The sequence below is a fragment of the Glycine max genome, chromosome 8, assembly GCF_000004515.6.
Source record: "Glycine max cultivar Williams 82 chromosome 8, Glycine_max_v4.0, whole genome shotgun sequence".
In the NCBI taxonomy this organism is placed as follows: domain Eukaryota; kingdom Viridiplantae; phylum Streptophyta; class Magnoliopsida; order Fabales; family Fabaceae; genus Glycine; species Glycine max.
Genome location: NC_038244.2, coordinates 37,550,575 through 37,569,363, shown reverse-complemented (window position 1 = coordinate 37,569,363; position 18,789 = coordinate 37,550,575). Strand labels below are relative to the sequence as shown.

At 34.5% G+C, this 18,789-nt stretch overlaps 1 protein-coding gene and 1 non-coding gene across 3 annotated transcripts; both read right to left on the bottom strand.

Annotated features, from left to right (window-relative positions):
• Window positions 1-6,020: 6,020 nt before the first annotated feature.
• Window positions 6,021-6,127, bottom strand: LOC113002525 (small nucleolar RNA R71). The gene has a single exon (XR_003268079.1). It is a non-coding gene; the product is annotated as a small nucleolar RNA R71 (small nucleolar RNA).
• Window positions 6,128-15,359: 9,232 nt separating this feature from the next.
• LOC100779104 (cyclin-D4-1) lies at window positions 15,360-18,073 on the bottom strand. 2 transcript variants are annotated; one of them, XM_006585868.4, is made up of 7 exons: window positions 17,899-18,073; window positions 17,530-17,765; window positions 16,919-17,005; window positions 16,710-16,808; window positions 16,411-16,597; window positions 16,194-16,315; window positions 15,360-16,079 (listed from the first exon to the last, which is right to left on the bottom strand). In XM_006585868.4, exons 1-7 carry the CDS (start codon window positions 18,065-18,067, stop codon window positions 15,861-15,863), a joined length of 1,119 nt encoding a protein of 372 aa, XP_006585931.1. In that variant the 5' UTR covers window positions 18,068-18,073; the 3' UTR covers window positions 15,360-15,860. The 2 variants fall into 2 exon arrangements, with proteins under 2 accessions (XP_006585931.1, XP_025985527.1); XM_026129742.2 differs by having other exon boundaries at window positions 17,530-18,073.
• Between the last annotated feature and the right edge of the window lie 716 nt (window positions 18,074-18,789).

Genomic DNA, 18,789 nt, shown 5'->3' with positions numbered 1-18,789 from the left:
AAGCGGCGAAATACATTTGAGTCAAACTCAAACAGCTTCTTAGACACTTTTTTCAAGGAGATCCAACCAATTTTGCCCGTCAACTTCATCCATAAAAAATATAGAAACACTGGCACACTGAACCAAATGTTGAAGAAAGGGCACAAGACTTCAAAGGCCCTTACTATGGCCTAATTTTTGGGATGGTTGAGAAAAGGCCATGTTCAAGTGCTCAAGCAGAGCACACTAGAATGCGGTCAAAGGGAGAATCAGACCCAAGACCTCGAACAAACACCTGCACATAAAAAAGAAGGGTGAACTGCCCAACGTCGCCCTCAGAAAAGGAAAGTCATCACTCCCACAAGCCTGGACGACAATTTTGCAGGAGTCCTCAGGGCTTGCCAACTTCATTTGATGGAGGACCTATACTTTAGCACATCATCCCTCACCCATTCAAAGCTAGCAGTAACAGGTGGGGACGATGGCAACTCAGCACTATGGCTACGTCACACACGGGGGGACACCCTAACATCTCCTTCACCACTACTCTTCCTTGCTCGCCCAAAAGCAGACGGAGGAAGAATCATGGCGATCGAAACAAGTTCCCTGACCAAAGAAGTAGCGAAAGGTTACGCCCTCCCATGGAGGTGAGAAGTGCCTCCACCAGCACGGTGCGAACCCTCAACCTCTCTAAGGAAGAGGATTCATTATCAGAAGCCCCATCATGAGTCTCCTTCGAGGAGGAAACACCGATGGAGATGACCTATCAGTCTACCAGAGGTTGTTGAATCGAACCCCCAAAGCCACTATCACTTATGCCAATGGCGGAGTCAAAAAGGAAGGAAGACATTGCCAAAAGAAATGTACCTTGGAAAGAAAAAAAGCCAAAGGAAGAAGGAAGGGAAAACCACAAGCAGAAGAGCGAAGAAATTTTGAGAGAAAGATAACAAAAGTCTGAAAATGGTGGCGATCAAAAATCAAATGTCTACTCCATTTAAAGTGGATGCAAGCTCTTTAGTAACTGGTGGAAGCTTAAATGGTGCACTATTTTTTCGCACCAAGACGCAGATCCACTCACCCACGCACCACGTCTTCAGTATGTGCCCACTCCACAAGGGACATGTATGCAAGAATATTGTTCGTGCACTGCACATGTCTGCAGCAAAAGATAAAACGTATTGTTTGTCTTCAATGCATCCTCCAATGGTCAAAAAAGGGTAGAATCATCATTAACATGGACTTCCCTCACCTGACACGTCTAGTTTCGCCTGTAAAGCCAAAAGCATGTCCACCCTGGACAACTTGACAAAAGCAGCCCGGACAACACTTGTCTAGGCTGGGGGGGCTTGACATGCTTAACAGGCCTATAATTCTCACACTTGTCAAGGTTGCCACTCTCAACACTGAACAATAATTGTCCATGCTTGGGGGCTCGACAAACTTGCGACCCTTCTACTTGTCAAGGCTACTACCCCCGACATCAGACAATCTTTTTCAACACAAGACAACCTCTTTTGCCCACAAGCCAGCTCAGAGCTTAGGGGTTTATGTACTGTCCAGGATCCACAAAATACACATGGCAACCTACGTGACACTCCATTACACATGTCAGCCCTCCATGTTAGCCTTGGCACAGGAGCACGAACATCATGCCCTTAGCAGTCGAGTTCTCAACTGACATGTTATCTCTAACATCTTATTATTTGAATATATTGTCATCTCTTTATCACTTGGCAGGTAAATAATTATCTCTAAACTACACATTATCTCCAACATTATCGGTAAGCCACCATTATTTACAAGGGTTGCTACATGATCGTAACAACCCCTACAAACAAGGACTCATAGCTCCTTCTCTACACTATAAGTATTAGGTTCTCTCATACTCTTTTCATACTCATTCATACTTTCCTAACTCACGTACTTACTTGAGCGTCGGAGTCATTTGTTTTGCAAGTCTCCCCTCTTGTCCTCCTAACAAAGGCCATTCTTCATTCGACATGCGAAGTCCAAGAGCACACTTTAGTCACATCCACCCTGACGTGTGCCAGCTCCAAATTTTGGTAAGTACAAGAATAAAAATGTCTATTGAAAATAAAAGATTCTTATAAATGTTAATTTATGAATAAATGAGAATAAAATGTTCTTATCTTTATTGTGGAAATATTTTTTTCATTATAATTAAGTATAGAGGAAATATTCCTATATAGAACGTGAAAATAAATAATTATTTCTAAGAGAGTTAATTATAGCCAAACACATTTTATATATAGGGTAAAATGAGTTTTATATCTCAATTTTTGGTCAAAATTGGTCTCTAGTCCTATTTGAAAATAAACTTTCATAAGTTCTTATAGGAGAAAAAAATAAGACAATAAAATATTTAAGCTTCTTTATAAGTTAAAATTAACTTATACACCTTAATTTATAGAGAATTAAAATGAAAAGGCTTCAATAAAAGTTAAGTATTTTAGCTTATGTGAGAAACTCAATTTATTTTATCTTCTTACTTTCTTCTCCTACATCTCATTTATTTATCTTACACCTCGTTTGGGGTATTTTTAGGAGTTTCAAAAAATTTTAAAAACAAAAATCAATTTTTATTTTTTATAGTTTTTTCTCTAATTTTTAGTTTCAAAATAAACTTATTTTGAAAGTTTTTCTATCCTATTAAAAAAATAGTTTAATGGTATTTTTGTGTGATGATGACAACAATGGTGGTGGTGATGTTGATGGTGGGGTGGGGTTAGTGTCGATAATGGTTAGTGAACGTGGCAATTGTATTAGTGGTGCCGATTGTAGTGGTGGTAGTAGTGTCGTTATTGTTGTTGTTGGTGGTGGTAGTGGTGATGATGATAGCAAGAACAACGAAATAATAATTCAAGGTTAGATAAACACAAATAAGGGAAAGAGATAAAGATACAAGTTTTTATATTTGTTCATCTCAAACATCGAGAATATGTTTAGTTCTTACAAACCCACCAAGTTTTACTATCTTTCACAAGGATACAAATATTCTTTTTACAAGCTACTTCTACCTTTATCCAAGTATAGTCTTTACAATAGCCTCTCCAAGCTAATCTCTAATTTTTTTTATTATTTTACTACAGGGCCACTATTGGCTTCAACAAACCAACATATTTGTTTAAGGTAAGGGACACAATGACTATGACTAACGTTTGACAGACGAATATACAACTTAAGCTTACAATTAATAACTCTCAAGATAAGCAAGGTGTTTTGAGAGCTCGAAACTATCTTAGAAAGATTTTTGCAAAGAGTTTGAATGCTTGAGAATGATCTTCTCGTTGAAGTCTCTAACTTCAGCACTTCAAATCTTTAGGTATATATAGACTTGGGGAGAAATAATTGTTATCTCTAAATGACCTTTGTCTTCAGCTTCTTGTTTGTATGTTAGTGAAATGTCCCTTGAGGCATTAAATGCATGTCAGCAACTTGTCAAGATTTTTGATAAAGCATTCTACTTATCATTTTTTAGGAGTACTCCAAATCTTTAAATCAAAGATCAAATAGTCTTTTGTGCACTCAGTGATGTGCCATTATTTTCTCCTATTTCTTAACCCTTTTTGCACCATTTTAAGTACTGATTAATCTTAATTGTCAAATTAATTAGGCAGTTTCATTATTTGGGCCCATTCAACTAATTTGATGTTTTTAATCTAATTTCAGGAATTAATGAAGCATTGGGCTTGAATCCAGAATTGGGCTTGGACTTGAAGAGGGCAGACTATTTTATTCTACAAAATTTTATCTTATCTAGACTTTATCTTATCTAGATATTATTTAGATTTGATCTCATCTAGATATCATTTCATCTAGATCTTATCTTATCTAGATTTGATTTTATTTTATTTATGGGATTGGATTTAAAATAGACTTGTAAGCTTTGGGGCTGGAAAACTATATAACAGCACCAAGGTTCTAGTTTAGGCTCTCTTTTCTCTTTCTCCTTTAATTTTCGTTTTTTGCAATTCCAGTTCTGACTTTTAGTTTTATCAATAAAATTTCATTCTTCAATCTATAATTTTGTTCTCTATTGATTAATGGAAGGCTCAGTCCCTAGCGTTGTTTTCTCTTGAGGATCAAGCACAGTTCTCTTTGAGGTTCTATTATTATTGTTAAATTCTGTTCAGTTTTTCCTCTTCACTAATTACTTTGAATTTGTTGCTATTAATTCATGCATGCTTAGTGCTTGATTAATTGTCTCTGCGCTTAATTTACATTCATGCTTAATTATCGTTTATGAGTAATTGGTGTATGTGTTGCTTAATCACATAATGAATGCCTTATGTTAAATTTCGCTTAGTAATTTAATTTAGGGTTGGATTAAGTGGTTAAACTGTTAAAGGATAAATTCTCGCAACCTAGGATAAGAGACTTGCTTTTGAATCAAGGGGAAGCAACGTATTTTAATTCTGATATTTGCTAATTCAATTTTACTCGCTGTTTAATTTACAAAAGCAAACAACGCCCCCTCCCAATTTGTTACTATTTCCTACTATCTGTTATGAACATTTGGTTTATCATTGCTCGTTGGGAAACGACCTAGGATCACTTCCTAGTTACTACATTTAAATGTTTATTTGTTTCGGGTACGACCTCGATCAAATTTGGCGTTGTTGCCAGGGAGCAGTGTCCAAAGGTTCATAATAGCTAGTAATTCGTGTTTTATGTTTTATGCTTTCGTGTGTTGTGTTAGTGTGTGCTAGTGTTGTGTTCGTGTTGCGTTAAGTGTGTTTAGAGTCTTGTTATTTTGTTTAGTGTGGTGCTTTGTTTTAGTTTTTATGTTCAGCGCTTCCCCTATTTTAGTTTTGTGTTTTGCTGTGAATAGTGATTTGCGACGGATTTAACGACCACTTTTGTTGAACTGGAAAACAAGGTAGTAGTGGAAATCCCTTAGCGACAGATTTTAGAGACCACCCTTGCTGAATTAATTAGGATTTTTTGTTTTGGCAGCTATAGTTTTTATTTTTGGCTGAATTTTTTTTGTGTTCACTTCTTTTGATCCATATTTTGTGGGAAAAATAGCTGGAGCCCTTAGTTTGGTCAGATTTGAAAGTTCCAAAAAAGTAGCAAATTTGATTTTTGTCAAAACTTCAAACGGCCATAACTTTTGCTCCGGTTATCAGAATCGCTATTATTATATATGTATTTGGGGTAGAAAAAAATTTCCCATGTCATAATAGTCGGCCTAGCCGGCTGAGGTCTCCTCCTTCCAAAAATTGCGATTTTGTCAAAAGTTTTTTATTTTCCAAGTATTATTCTCTTATTTTTCTCAACTTATCATTTTTAACTTCTATAGTTAGACTTTGAATTTTTGTTTGAAATTTTTTGTGCTATCTTCTCATCATTTTATAAGGTTGCTCACAAAATTTCAAGTCATTTGGATATCATTTAATGGTAGTTGTAGTTCAAACCTACACTGTTACTTGCATAAGAAGACAACTAGCTGTGCATGCTGAATATAGTGTATGACTAGAGGCAATCCATCTGACTTACAACCCTTTATTCCTGAGATAGATAGGACATTTCATATATTAGTTACACATCATTTAGTACCTTTTGAGCATTATGAGCATTCTGTTATTGGTGATTTTGAGCATTATTGTTTTGAACATTCTGATTTTGAATATTCTGAGAACATGACACAACCTCCACCCCATGAGAGGACTCTAAGGGAAATGGTTGCACCTGATTTCACCTACGAAAGCTTGTGCATCCAATACCCTGATGAGGATGTCCCATATGTTCTTAAAACTGGACTGATCCATTTGCTTCCAAAGTTTCATGGCCTTGCAGGTGAAGACCCGCACAAACATTTGAAAGAATTCCATATTGTCTGCTCCACCATGAAACCCCTAGATGTCCAGGAGGATCACATATTTCGGAAGGCCTTTCCTCATTCTTTAGAGGGAGTGGCAAAGGACTGGCTTTACTACCTTGCTCCACGGTCCATCACGAGCTGGGATGACCTCAAGAGAGTATTCTTAGAAAAAATTTTCCCTGCTTCCAGGACCACAACCATCAGAAAGGATATTTCAGGCATTAGACAACTCAGTGGAGAGAGCTTATATGAATACTGGGAGAGATTTAAGAAACTATGTGCTAGTTGCCCTCACCACCAGATTTCTGAGAAGCTTCTTCTCCAATATTTTTATGAAGGACTCAGTAACATGGAGAGAAGTATGATAGATGCTGCCAGTGGTGGAGCCCTTGGAGACATGACCCCTGCTGAAGCCAGAAATTTAATTGAGAAGATGGCTTCAAAATCCCAGCAATTTAGTGTCAGAAGTGATGCTATTGTCATTAGAGGAGTGCATGAAGTGGCCACGGATTCATCTTCATCAGCCGAGACTAAGAAGCTTGAAGGTAAACTAGATGCCTTGGTTAACCTGGTAACCCAGCTGGCATTGAATAAAAAATCTGCACCTGTCGCCAGACTCTGTGGTTTATGCTCCTCAGTCGACCACCACACAGACCTTTGCCCTTCTGTGCAACAATATGAAGCAATTGAACAGCCTGAAGCTTATGCTGCAAACATTTACAACAGACCTCCTCAACCTCAGCAGCAAAATCATCCACAACAGAATAATTATGACCTCTCCAGCAGCAGGTACAATCCCGGGTGAAGGAATCATCCCAACCTTAGATGGTCGAATCCTTCACAACAGCAACAACAACATCCTTATTTTCAAAATGTTGCTGGCCCAAGCAGACCATATGTTCCTCCACCAATCCAGCAGCAACAACAGCAACAGCCCCAGAAACAGCAAACTGTTGAGGCCCCTCCGCAACCTTTCCTTGAAGAACTTGTGAGGCAAATGACTATGCAAAACATGCAGTTTCAACAAGAGACCAGAGCCTCCATTCAGAGCTTAACCAATCAGATGGGACAATTGGCTACATAGTTAAATCAACAACAGTCCCAGAATTCTGACAGATTACCTTCTCAATCTGTCCAGAATCCCAAAAATGTGAGTGCCATTACATTGAGGTTGGGAAAGCAGTGTCAAGAACCTCAACCAGCAACATCTTCCTCATCCGCAAATGAAGAGTAAGTTACCTAACAATTTCTATGCAGGTGAATCTAAAGAGAAGCAACATATCCCTCTTCCATTCCCTCCAAGAGCAATTTCCAACAAAAAAATGGAAGAGGCGGAGAAGGAGATCTTGGAATCATTTAGAAAAGTAGAGGTGAACATACCTCTGCTGGATGCAACAAAGCAAATTCCAAGATATGCTAAATTCTTGAATGAGTTGTGCACTAATAAGCGGAAGCTTAAAGGAAGTGAAAGAATTAGTATGGGCAGAAATGTCTCCACATTGATTGGTAAATCTGTTCCCCAAATCCCTGAAAAATGTAAAGATCCATGTACATTCACCATACCTTGTATTATAGGGAACAATAAGTTTGACAATGCCATGCTAGATTTAGGAGCTTCTATTAGTGTGATGCCTCTGTCTATTTTTAATTCTCTATCTCTTGGTCCCTTGCAGTCAACTGATGTGGTAATTCATTTAGCTAATAGAAGTGTTGCCTATCCTGCTGGTTTCATAGAGGATGTCCTAGTTAGAGTTGGTGAATTGGTTTTCCCTGTTGATTTTTATATTTTGAATATGGATGAGGGATTTTCTAAATGATCAGTTCTCATCATTCTAGGCAGACCTTTTATGAAAACTGTTAGAACTAAGATAGATGTATATGCAGGCACACTATCTATGGAGTTTGGTGATATAACTGTTCATTTTAATATTCTTGATGCTATGAAATACCCATCCGAAGATCTTTCTATATTTCGTGTTGAAATAATTGACCATATTGTTGATGAATACATGACTGATCTTCATTCTAATCTACATGCCTGTCACTCTTCATGCATTGAATCTGAACTTGTACTTGATCATATGACTGAATTTGATGCTGAGAGTGAATCTAAAATTGATATTGATTACATGTCTGGTGATTGATTTTATAAAGTCAAATAGAAATAACCATGTTTCAGGAAGTACACATACTTCTGACTTTCTTTATGAGGTACAGGCTGAGAAACCATCTCTTTCTACCACTATCCAGCTGGCCACACCAGAATTGAAGCCTCTACCATCAAATTTAGAATCTGCTTACTTGGATGATAGCAAAAGTTTTCCAGTAATTATATCTGCCTCCCTTGCTGATGAGCAAGAGGAGAGGCTGTTATCAGTTCTCAAGAAGCATAAGAAGGTTATAGGTTGGACCCTGGCAGACATTCCTGGTATTAGCCCATCCACATGTATGCATCGAATAAATTTAGAGGATGGGGCTAAACCAGTAAGACAACCACAAAGAAGACTCAACCCAGTGATTCTTGATGTAGTGAAGAAGGAGGTAACCAAGCTTTTGCAAGCTGGCATAATTTATCCTATCTCTGACAGCCAATGGGTGAGTCCCGTCCAGGTAGTCCCGAAGAAAACCGGCCTCACCGTGATAAAAAATAAGAAGGAGGAGTTGATTCCTACTTGGGTGCAGAACAGTTGGAGAGTCTGCATCGACTATAGGAGGCTGAACCAGGTTACCAAAAAGGACCATTTTCTACTACCATTCATTGACCAGATGCTTGAACGCCTGGCAGGTAAATCTCACTACTGTTTCCTTGATGGTTTTTTCTGGTTATATGCAAATCACTATTGCTCTTGAGGATCAGAAAAAAAAACCATATCCACCTGCCCCTTCAACACTTCTACCTATAGGAGGATGCCTTTCGGCCTGTGCAATGCCCTTGGTACCTTCCAGCGGTGCATGATTAGTATTTTTAGTGATTTTTTAGAAAATTGCATAGAGGTGTTTATGGATGATTTCATTGTATATAGATCCTCTTTTGATATTTGTTTGGATAGTCTGGAAAAGGTTTTGAATAGATGCATTGAAACTAACCTTGTTCTAAATTTTGAAAAATGTCATTTTATGGTTGAGCAAGGTATAGTTTTAGGCCATATTATTTCCAATAAGGGCATTGAAGTAGATCCTGCAAAAATTTCTATTATTTCACAATTGCCTTACCCCTCTTGCGTGCGAGAGGTGCGATCTTTTCTTGGTCATGCAGGATTCTACAGGCGCTTTATAAGAAATTTTAGCAAGGTAGCCCTTACACTATCCAACTTGTTGCAAAAGAGGCGTTTTATTGCCTCAAAAGAGCACTGATTACCACCCCTATCATTCAGGCACCTGATTGAACAACCCCATTTGAGCTAATGTGCGATGCATCCAATTACACATTGGGGGTTGTCCTTGCTCAAAAGATCTCCTTACTTCAGCTTACTTCTTTTCCACCATGACTTAGGGAGTTTCTCTTTTCCTATCTCCTTCTTTACTTTTATTACATTTGGCCGATTCTATTTGATGGTTTAATTGCTTTTAATCTTTTAATTGTGCTACATTGAGGACAATGTGTTGTTTAAGTATGAGGGGAGTGTTCTTTGGTTTTGGTTTTGCTAGTTTTGTTTGTGTTAAATTTGTTAGTTTTGTTAGTTTTGTTGGGTTTCTAGTTTAATATTTTAGGTCAATTATGTTTGCATGTACAACTTTGCATATTTTTCTTTGAATTATAGGATATGTTCAAGAAATGGGTAACTGTTTTGAAAATAAAAGTCTCTTGACATTTTGTGATTTGAAGTTCTTGTTTTTCCTCTACATGTCATGATAGTTTTGAAAGCTCAATTTGAAAGTGATAAGTTTACCTTTGTGAGAATTTGAGCCATCCATCATCATAATCTTTTGGTGTGTTTTGCCCCATTGATTGCTTGCACAATAGCCTTGGCTTGATTCTTGTTGATGCTTCCTAATTCACATGCATATTTGGAAATGATTTAGGCAATTTTGTTATTATAAGCTTCTAGCCAAATGGACTTACCTTGAATTAATTCATTTGATAGCCCCTTTGAGCCTATGTTCCCCTTTCTTTGTTTTGAAGCTCATTACAAGCCTTAAGTGAAAAACCATGATATCACCTTACCCTTAAGGAATTTTGGAGCTTTGCAATTGTTTTGGGAATAAGTGTGGGGGGGTATGTTTCATTGGAAGATATGATTTTTGGCCATGCTTAATGTTTTATTTTGGCCATGCTTGATGTATATATATATTGCCCAGTTCTTGCTTTAATCTTCAAATTCATATTGTTTATTATTAAAAAAAAAATCAAAATTCAATTGCTGCAAATTCTGCAAATTCGTACTATTCAAAAAAAGAAGAAGAAGAAAAGTGAAGTTGAATAAATGAGGTCTTGTTATGAGGACTTGATTTAGGAGCCTTGGTTGATTTTGTTACTACTTGTGCTTAATTTCCACTTATTCCCCATTGCTCCTCTATTCCTTTGGGATTTAGCTACTTATTCCATATTTTTTTCCCCTACCTTGTCCTTGGCCCCATTACAACCTTTAAAGACCTTTTGATCCTCATGTGCATGTGTTTGTCAAGTTGTTTGTCAATTTTAGAATTTTACCAAGTCTATGTGGTGTTTGTTTTCATGGGTGTTTCGAGAGTAAACAGTAGCCTAGACACTTGAGAGATAGAGTGTATATCTTGTGAGGCTTAATCATTTTTCATTCTTGAGCTAATTAACTATTTTGCCACGATTGGGTTGCTTGGATGATTTTCACAAATGTCTTGACTCTTTGGATCTCTTCATGTTAGATGTTACTCATTCCTTTCATTCCTTGATGTTCATTGAGAAATATGTAAATTTTTTTGTTTGTCTCTCTTTGATATCCTTGGATTTTGTTCTTTATTTCATTTTGCCCAGGAGTGCAAAAGGCTAAGTATGGGGGGTTTTGATGTGTCATTATTTTCTCCTATTTCTTAACCCTTTTTGCACCATTTTAAGTACTGATTAATCTTAATTGTCAAATTAATTAGGCAGTTTTATTATTTGGGCCCATTCAGCTAATTTGATGTTTTTGATCTAATTTCAAGAATTAATGAAGCATTGGGCTTGAATCTAGAATTGGGCTTGGACTTGAAGAGGGCAGACTATTTTATTCTACAAAATTTTATCTTATCTAGATATTATTTAGATTTGATCTCATCTAGATATCATTTCATCTAGATCTTATCTTATCTAGATTTGATTTTTTTATTTATGGGCTTGAATTTAAAATAGATTTGTAAGCTTTGGGGCTGGAAAACTATATAACAGCATCAAGGTTCTAGTTTAGGCTCTCTTTTCTCTTTCTCCTTTAATTCTCGTTTTTTGCAATTCCAGTTCTGACTTTTAGTTTTATCAATAAAATTTCGTTCTTCAATCTATAATTTCGTTCTCTATTGATTAATGGAAGGCTAAGTCCCCAGCGTTGTTTTCTCTTGAGGATCAAGCACAGTTCTCTTTGAGGTTCTATTATTATTGTTAAATTCTATTCAGTTTTTCCTCTTCACTAATTACTCTGAATTTGTTGCTATTAATTCATGCATGCTTAGTACTTGATTAATTGTCTCTATTCTTAATTTACATTCATGCTTAACGATCGTTTAGGAGTAATTGGTGTATGTGTTGCTTAATCACATAATGAATGCCTTATGCTAAATTTCGCTTAGTAATTTAATTTAGGGTTGGATTAAGTGGTTAAACTGATAAAGGATAAATTCTCGCAACCTAGGATAAGAGACTTGCTTGTGAATCAAGGGGAAGCAACATATTTTAATTCTGATATTTTCTAATTCAATTTTACTCGCTGTTTAATTTCTAATATCTGTTATGAACATTTGGTTTATCATTGCTCGTTGGGAAACAACCTAGGATCACTTCCTAATTACTACATTTTAATGTTTATTTGATTCGGGTACGGCCTCGATCACTCAGGTACCCTATAACTTGTTGGATTAGGCCGAGAATATAGAAAGGAGGTGGAATAGATTCTTTCAAAATCTTTACCAAATCATTCTTAACACTGATTAAAAAACATCCATTTAAATCAATTAAAGTTTTTCCAAAATATTTTTAGAAAACAAAAACTTTTATGATGACCCTTTAAAATCAATTTCAATACCAAGATGATTACAAAACTTAGAGTAAAAGAGAATAAGAGAATCACACAAGAGTTTATATTGGTTCAGTTTAATTCGGACCTACATCCAGCTTTATCTAAATTCTCTTAGAACTTCCACTATATAGAGAACACTAGTAAAAACACTATGCACACACAATTCTCTAATATAAAATAAATCTTTCTCTTGAATCCTACAAGAAAAGATCAAGAATTGAAACCTTATTAATTCTTCAATATCCCTGGTAACTCTAACCAAGAACAACACTCTAAAAGATCAAAAGATAAAGGATTGATCAAATTTCTTCACAAGATGATCAAATCATGATGTTAAAATGAATGATTCTTTGATCAACTTCAATCTTCTGACTTATTGTAGTGCTATTCTTTTAGAAGACTTTCTTGAAATGTTTTTCTCTAAAATTGAACAAATCAAGAGTCTTTTTCTAAGAAAACACATAGAGGTATTTATAAATTTGGATAGTTAAAACATATCTAATTGATTATAAAAATAGGTAATCAATTAATTCATCAAAATCCTCTTTGTTCTGCAATTCTAGAAATTGGTTAATCGATTATCAAAAAGGGTAATCGATTAATTCGTTTCAGTATGACAATTTCAGTTTCTTCTGTGTTGACTGAATAATTGATTATCAAGTGTGGTAATTGATTATAGATTCATACAAAGAGCTTCTTTTTGTTTCCAGGAGTTGGGTAATCGATTATCCTAAGCTGCAAATCCTTCATTCTTTCTGAAATTGGCTTAGGCATTTGATTACCAAATGAGCCAATTGATTAATTCGATGCTCTAGCCAAATTTCAAGTAAAAGTAAGTTCTTAAGAAACTTAGAGAATAAGAAATCTTCATCTACTTCATAATTGATCAAACACTGAGCATGAAAAAGATTAAAACTATCTCTCACACATGTGTAGTCTAAAACATTCAATACAAATGTCTCATCTATTAAAACATTTTAGGCACTGCAAAATTATCAAACCAAAACAAAAACTAGGGGATTCAAGCTTTGTTCTAGCACAACTTACTTTATGTGTGCCTTTTGATGAAGCAAGTAGCTTTATTATTTGACTTATGTCTTTCTCTTTATTCTTCAACAAATCCTATGAAGAAGAAAACAAACATTTCTTTGTATGAAGGATCAAATACATGGAACATTAATCTCGATCATAAACTACAAACTCAGTGTTCGTTGACTATCTTATGATGGAATAGACACAAACACAACATTGCTTTTGTCTGTTTTCTATAAGACATTATCTTTAAAACTTAATATTTATTTTCATTAATCAAAATAATTGAGGATCCTTATTTATTTTGACTCAATGAGTTATAAATAAAATATGCAAATAAACCTGATGCTTGCTAATGGCATATGGGTGCTATTAACAATCATAATTAACACAAATGATGTTGATTGTCAGCACACGAAGAATATTAATCAAATGATATAACATCACATGATGTCACATTGAATTTACTAACTAACTGAAATGTAGAATTAGTTCTTTTAAGAAAATAGGTAATTTCTAAAAATGCGAGTAATTTTTTTCACTTTTCAACTTTAAAACAAATCCATCCATGAAAACAATTCAAATTAAGAGAAAACAACAAAATAAAAATGAAAATACTTGGACCCACATAATGCGAAATACTAAAAAAAAGAAACAATTCCAATACAACTCTAGAAGGAAAAGCGCTTGATTCAAGCTATGACATCATTGTCACTACATTTTAATATGGTCCTGATTCGTCTTATGACTCAACAAGTTATAACTAAAATATAAAAATAGGCCTAATGCCTAATAATTGCATATGGGTGCCGCTAACAATCATAACTAACACAATCGATGTTGATTATAAGCAAACAGAGGATGTAAATCAAATAATATAACAACCCATGATGTCACATTGAATTTACTAATTAAAATGCATAACTGGTTCTTTTAAGAAAATAGATGATTTCTAAAAATACAAGTAATTTTTTTCACTTTTCAACTTTAAAATAAATCAATGCATGAAAACAATTCAAATTAAGAGAAAAAAGACAAAATTAAAAAAAAAATTACTTGGAGCCACATAATGTCAAATATGAAAAAAAAGGATCAATTTCAATACAACTCCAAAAGAAAAAGCGCTTTTGTTTTGTAAGAGCTTGATTTCTGACAACATTCACTACATTTTAGCACGGCGCTGGGGCTATTATTTTGAATCAACTCATTAAGACCCAACCCAAATGCATTAATGATATTCAAACAAGGTCTAAGTTGACTAGAATCGTTCTGTATGAAGACCCATCTAATTTTGCTGATAGATTGTAGCACATAGTGTTCTACATGGCTCCGACGTATTTAAATAGTTTAGAGGAGTAACATTTGTGAGAATTAGCTTATGGTTGCACCTACTTGTGGGTCTTCTCTATATGGCTCTATGATTAAGTAATCCTAAACCACTACTTATTTATACTTATTTATGCTCTCAACCAATCTCTATATGAAAATATTTAAATTTAAGAGAAAATAATTAATATCGATTGAGGGGATCATAAATAAGATAGTAATTATTCAAAATTATCTAATAATTTCTCAAAATAAATAATATTTGGTGAGATCATACCAGATTCAACTTGCTCATATCATAATTTTTACTTTTTGAAGTTCGAAAATAACTACATAAAAAAAAATTAATCATTTTAAAATAAAATTTGCCGATCTTATGATGTTGCGCCTCATAATGGATTTTTGGCAATGAAGTTAGTTAATACTTACTTTTTGATTGGTCAGTAACTGAAACAAAAGCTAGTGGGCCTTATCTGTTCAATATAGCATTCTCCAATCCCAATATCAAGCAGATGCAAATCTTCCGTTTGTTGAGTAAAGCTTGTTCGCAAATACTGACAACGACCAAAGCAAGTAATCAAACCACATTCACTTTGTTACCCTAAACTAAAATTCCAATACCCATGCCCAAATCAACCAAATTATTACACGTGATGTTATTCTCATGACAATTGACAAACGAAAAGTACCTATTAAGAAAACAAACTATAACCTAATTAAAGAATTAATATATAATAGATTTTTTTATTAAAAATTGCGATAATATAACATTGAAAATCCTGAAGATTGTTGCTATTTTTTTTTTTCATTTTTTTTTATAATTTAAGCAAAATGGGTAAAAATTTTCCTTAAAAATATTTAATATAATATATTCAATTTTCTTTTATCAATTCATTTATTTTACATCACAATACTATAAAAAATTAACATCTACCTTTTTTGTCATTTGCTAATGCCCATCAACTTTTTCACAACAAAAAAAAGAGAAAGGATAACCGGAAAGTAAGGCCTTTCCTTTTATTTATACTTTTTTTGTTGTTTAATTGGACAACACGCAAAAATTCAATCTTTCCTCCAGAATTCGCACACAACACAAAATAAATAAAAAAATCTCAAATTATATTTCATTCTCTTTCCCGAAAAATGAAAAGTTAGGACATAAATAAGAATAGCTATATTCTGTCCAAATATTAATTATTACCACTTGACATGCTTTGCTTCATCAACACGTTGTTTCATCAAAATTTCCTCTCCCATCCACAATATCTCTCCGCAGCTGTTTCTATAACCTACTAGCAACACCTCCTTTTCATGCTATAAGCATGAAAGTGCTTAAATTTCCATCTTATCCACCCAAGACACACACCTTCATTGAGTGTGTTACCAACTGCCTGAAAGACCACACTAAACTCTTATTCAACCACCAAACCAAATGAACTTTAGTGAAGGAAATAAATTAAAATTTCATGACTTGAATGTCCCATCAGAAGGGTTTAGTCAGATTTCCTCCTCCTCTTAGAATTTGGAGTATTAAGGGATGAATCTGTATATGATCCAACTGTTAATTCATCACTTATAGAGCTCAAGCATGCAGCATCCAGCACCCCAATAGGGCTTTGGGGTACAAATGATGCTAAGTTGGTGCCTAAGTTAGCAGAATCTTGGATCAAGGACAAATCTTTGATCAATTCAAGACACTTCAAAATTCTTTCCTGCAAAATGAAAACCTCATAACTTAGAAAACAAAATAACTTACAAATGGAAGATGATACATATTAAACAGTCACCCATGTTTGTTGTGTGGGAAGTGGGAATCAACATATTACCTTCCCTACAATGAAAAAACATGTTAAGGTCTTGTCAATCTCTTCTGCTTGCATTTCCCTTGATACAGAAATTGCCACTGCTGCAGCAATTTCAGAGGGCCTGAATTCCAAGAAATTGATACCTATATTGATTTCCCAACAAGCACCACATTATTCCTCAAGAACATAGTATAAGGCTAAAGTGTAAACACACTAACAGAGTAAAGAGAATATATACATTTAATTATGTTAAGGATGGGTCCTACTGATCTTAAAATGGATGACTTTACTATAACTTGGTCACAAGTGATCTTCCTGAGGAAGTAATCTAGGAAGGAAAATGGAGTTGAAGCTTGCATTTTCCATCTCAATGTGCTTAACACCAGTAGTTCCATTCTTTGAATGTCTTTAGCTTCAAATGCAAACTTAGGTTCTCCAACCAACCAATTACAAACAAAAGTGATAAAATCAGAGGAAAATGTAGATGCCAACCCAAAAGTATATTTGACAATCTTGGGTAGTAAGATTCTACAATACCTGTAAATCTACACAAGGAGGCACTTTAATCTCCTCCATTTTGGCAGCAATTGACAAACATGCTACAGCTAACAGTTGCATACTCCAACTTTTGCCTCTCTAAACATACCAAGAGAAAAAGGCCATCAAAATGAATTTTGACTATCAAAAGGAGATCAGAAAACACAAATTCAACAAGACACTAGTATGCTTTTAGCATTTGATCTTACTGGTAATTCATATACTGATAGGAACCGATCCAAGTAGTTAACAGATAGACATAAGCTACAGGGTCCAAAGTCAAAGTATGCATGAGCCTGTTGATCACATTAGGCAATGTAAAATTTACTAACAAAGTTATCCAATCCAAAACCAAATCACATATGCAATGAGCGGAACATGATCAAAATCCAAATAGAATGAGTAGAGATGCAAAAATATAAGGAATTCTCAAATGAATTTGGCCTTGCAAAACCAGTTTAGGAATTAACAGAAATACTGCCACTAAATAAAACACTTCGAAATCTATGAAAATAAAGGAAAATTTAATGCAATAGCCAAATGAAATCCAATAAGAAAGCCATAAATTGTAAAGAAATTGAAACCAGAATGGAAAAGTTAATCTGTTAGATGGCTAAAACCCCATTAAATATACTTGAACCACCAAGGTAAGAATCCAAGTAAGTTAACCAAAAAATAAAAATCTTAAAGGGAATTCATTTTTCACTCTCATTGAAAGAAAAGAAAGAGAAAAAAAAAACTTTGTTGAAAGTAATTATTCTCCATCAATCAAAGTATCAAACAAACAAGAATCAAGAACCCCCATTAGAGAAAAACCAACCTTCCAAATCCAATCAAGAGCCTCCTTCCTAACACTCAAGTCCAAGTCCCCACTAAGAAGTCTCTTGAGGTAACCATCTTGGGGCAAATTTTCCTTCTCCCTCCCAACCAAACCCAAAACAGTTTCATCGCTCTGTACAGAAAAATCCAACAAATGTTCCGATCCATGATGATTGTCCTTAATCAGATACTGATTGTTAAAGTTAAGATTTTTGTGGTCCAATGAAGGAGATTCATCTGCAACATTACAATCAAAATCATCAAAGCACATGTCATTGTTTTCCAGACACAGAAGGCTTGAGGTTGCAGGGTCAATGCTCCCTTCCATTGCTAGACCTCAAAATGGTATAAAAAAAGAATCAATAGAAACCTTGTGAAACTAGTGCTTCAATAGATGGATTGAAAGAAGAAAACTTTATGCACATAAAAATGAAAAAATCTATTGGGTAGAAGACACTTAGAGGATTGAGAGAAAAGTTGAGTGGAGGATGAAAGAAGAGGGTGGGGAAGGGGACAACGTTATGTAGGAAACTTGGCATGTGCCTTAGGTTAAAGACTTTAAGGGGTATTTTGAAGAGAAATATATGTGAAGCCGCCAGAATCGATTGGTTCATACGTGTCATTGTAAGAGAAAATAAAATAAGTAAATAATATCAAAATCAAAATCGTTAGAGACTATCAAAATTGTTTTTGTTTTTTTTTTTCACCTTGATAAAAGGAAAGAAGAGTTTCCCTTTTGTGTAAAAATTTGCATGAGATTTTTATTCTATGTTTACTTGGTTTGTTGATTTTGACTGGATTTGGCTAAAAAGTTATTAGTATGTCAAATAGAAGTAATTGAAAAAAAAATTATATTATTCTTAAATAAAGTCTCGATTTAAATTTTGTAAAATAAAGCAAGTTTGCTTATAATCCGGACTTTGTTGTTTTGACCATGTATGTAAAAATTATAAGATTTAGTCTTTGGATAAGCAAATGTGATTTAGTCCCTAGTACCAATTATCTTCTCACTCTGATATCTCTCTAATATTGCTGAAAAATATTCTAATGGTGTTAAACTTTTAAAAATTTCTAACGGCACCAAAATTCTCTAGCATAATAGAAATCATTTCTTTAAGTAATTGATTTTAAAAGTTAACTTTTTAGATTAATGATCTAAAAATAACTATTTAAATTAGTTAAAAAAAATATGATGTACTAAAAATTGGAGTTTTAATATCTCATATATATATATATATATATATATATATATATATATATA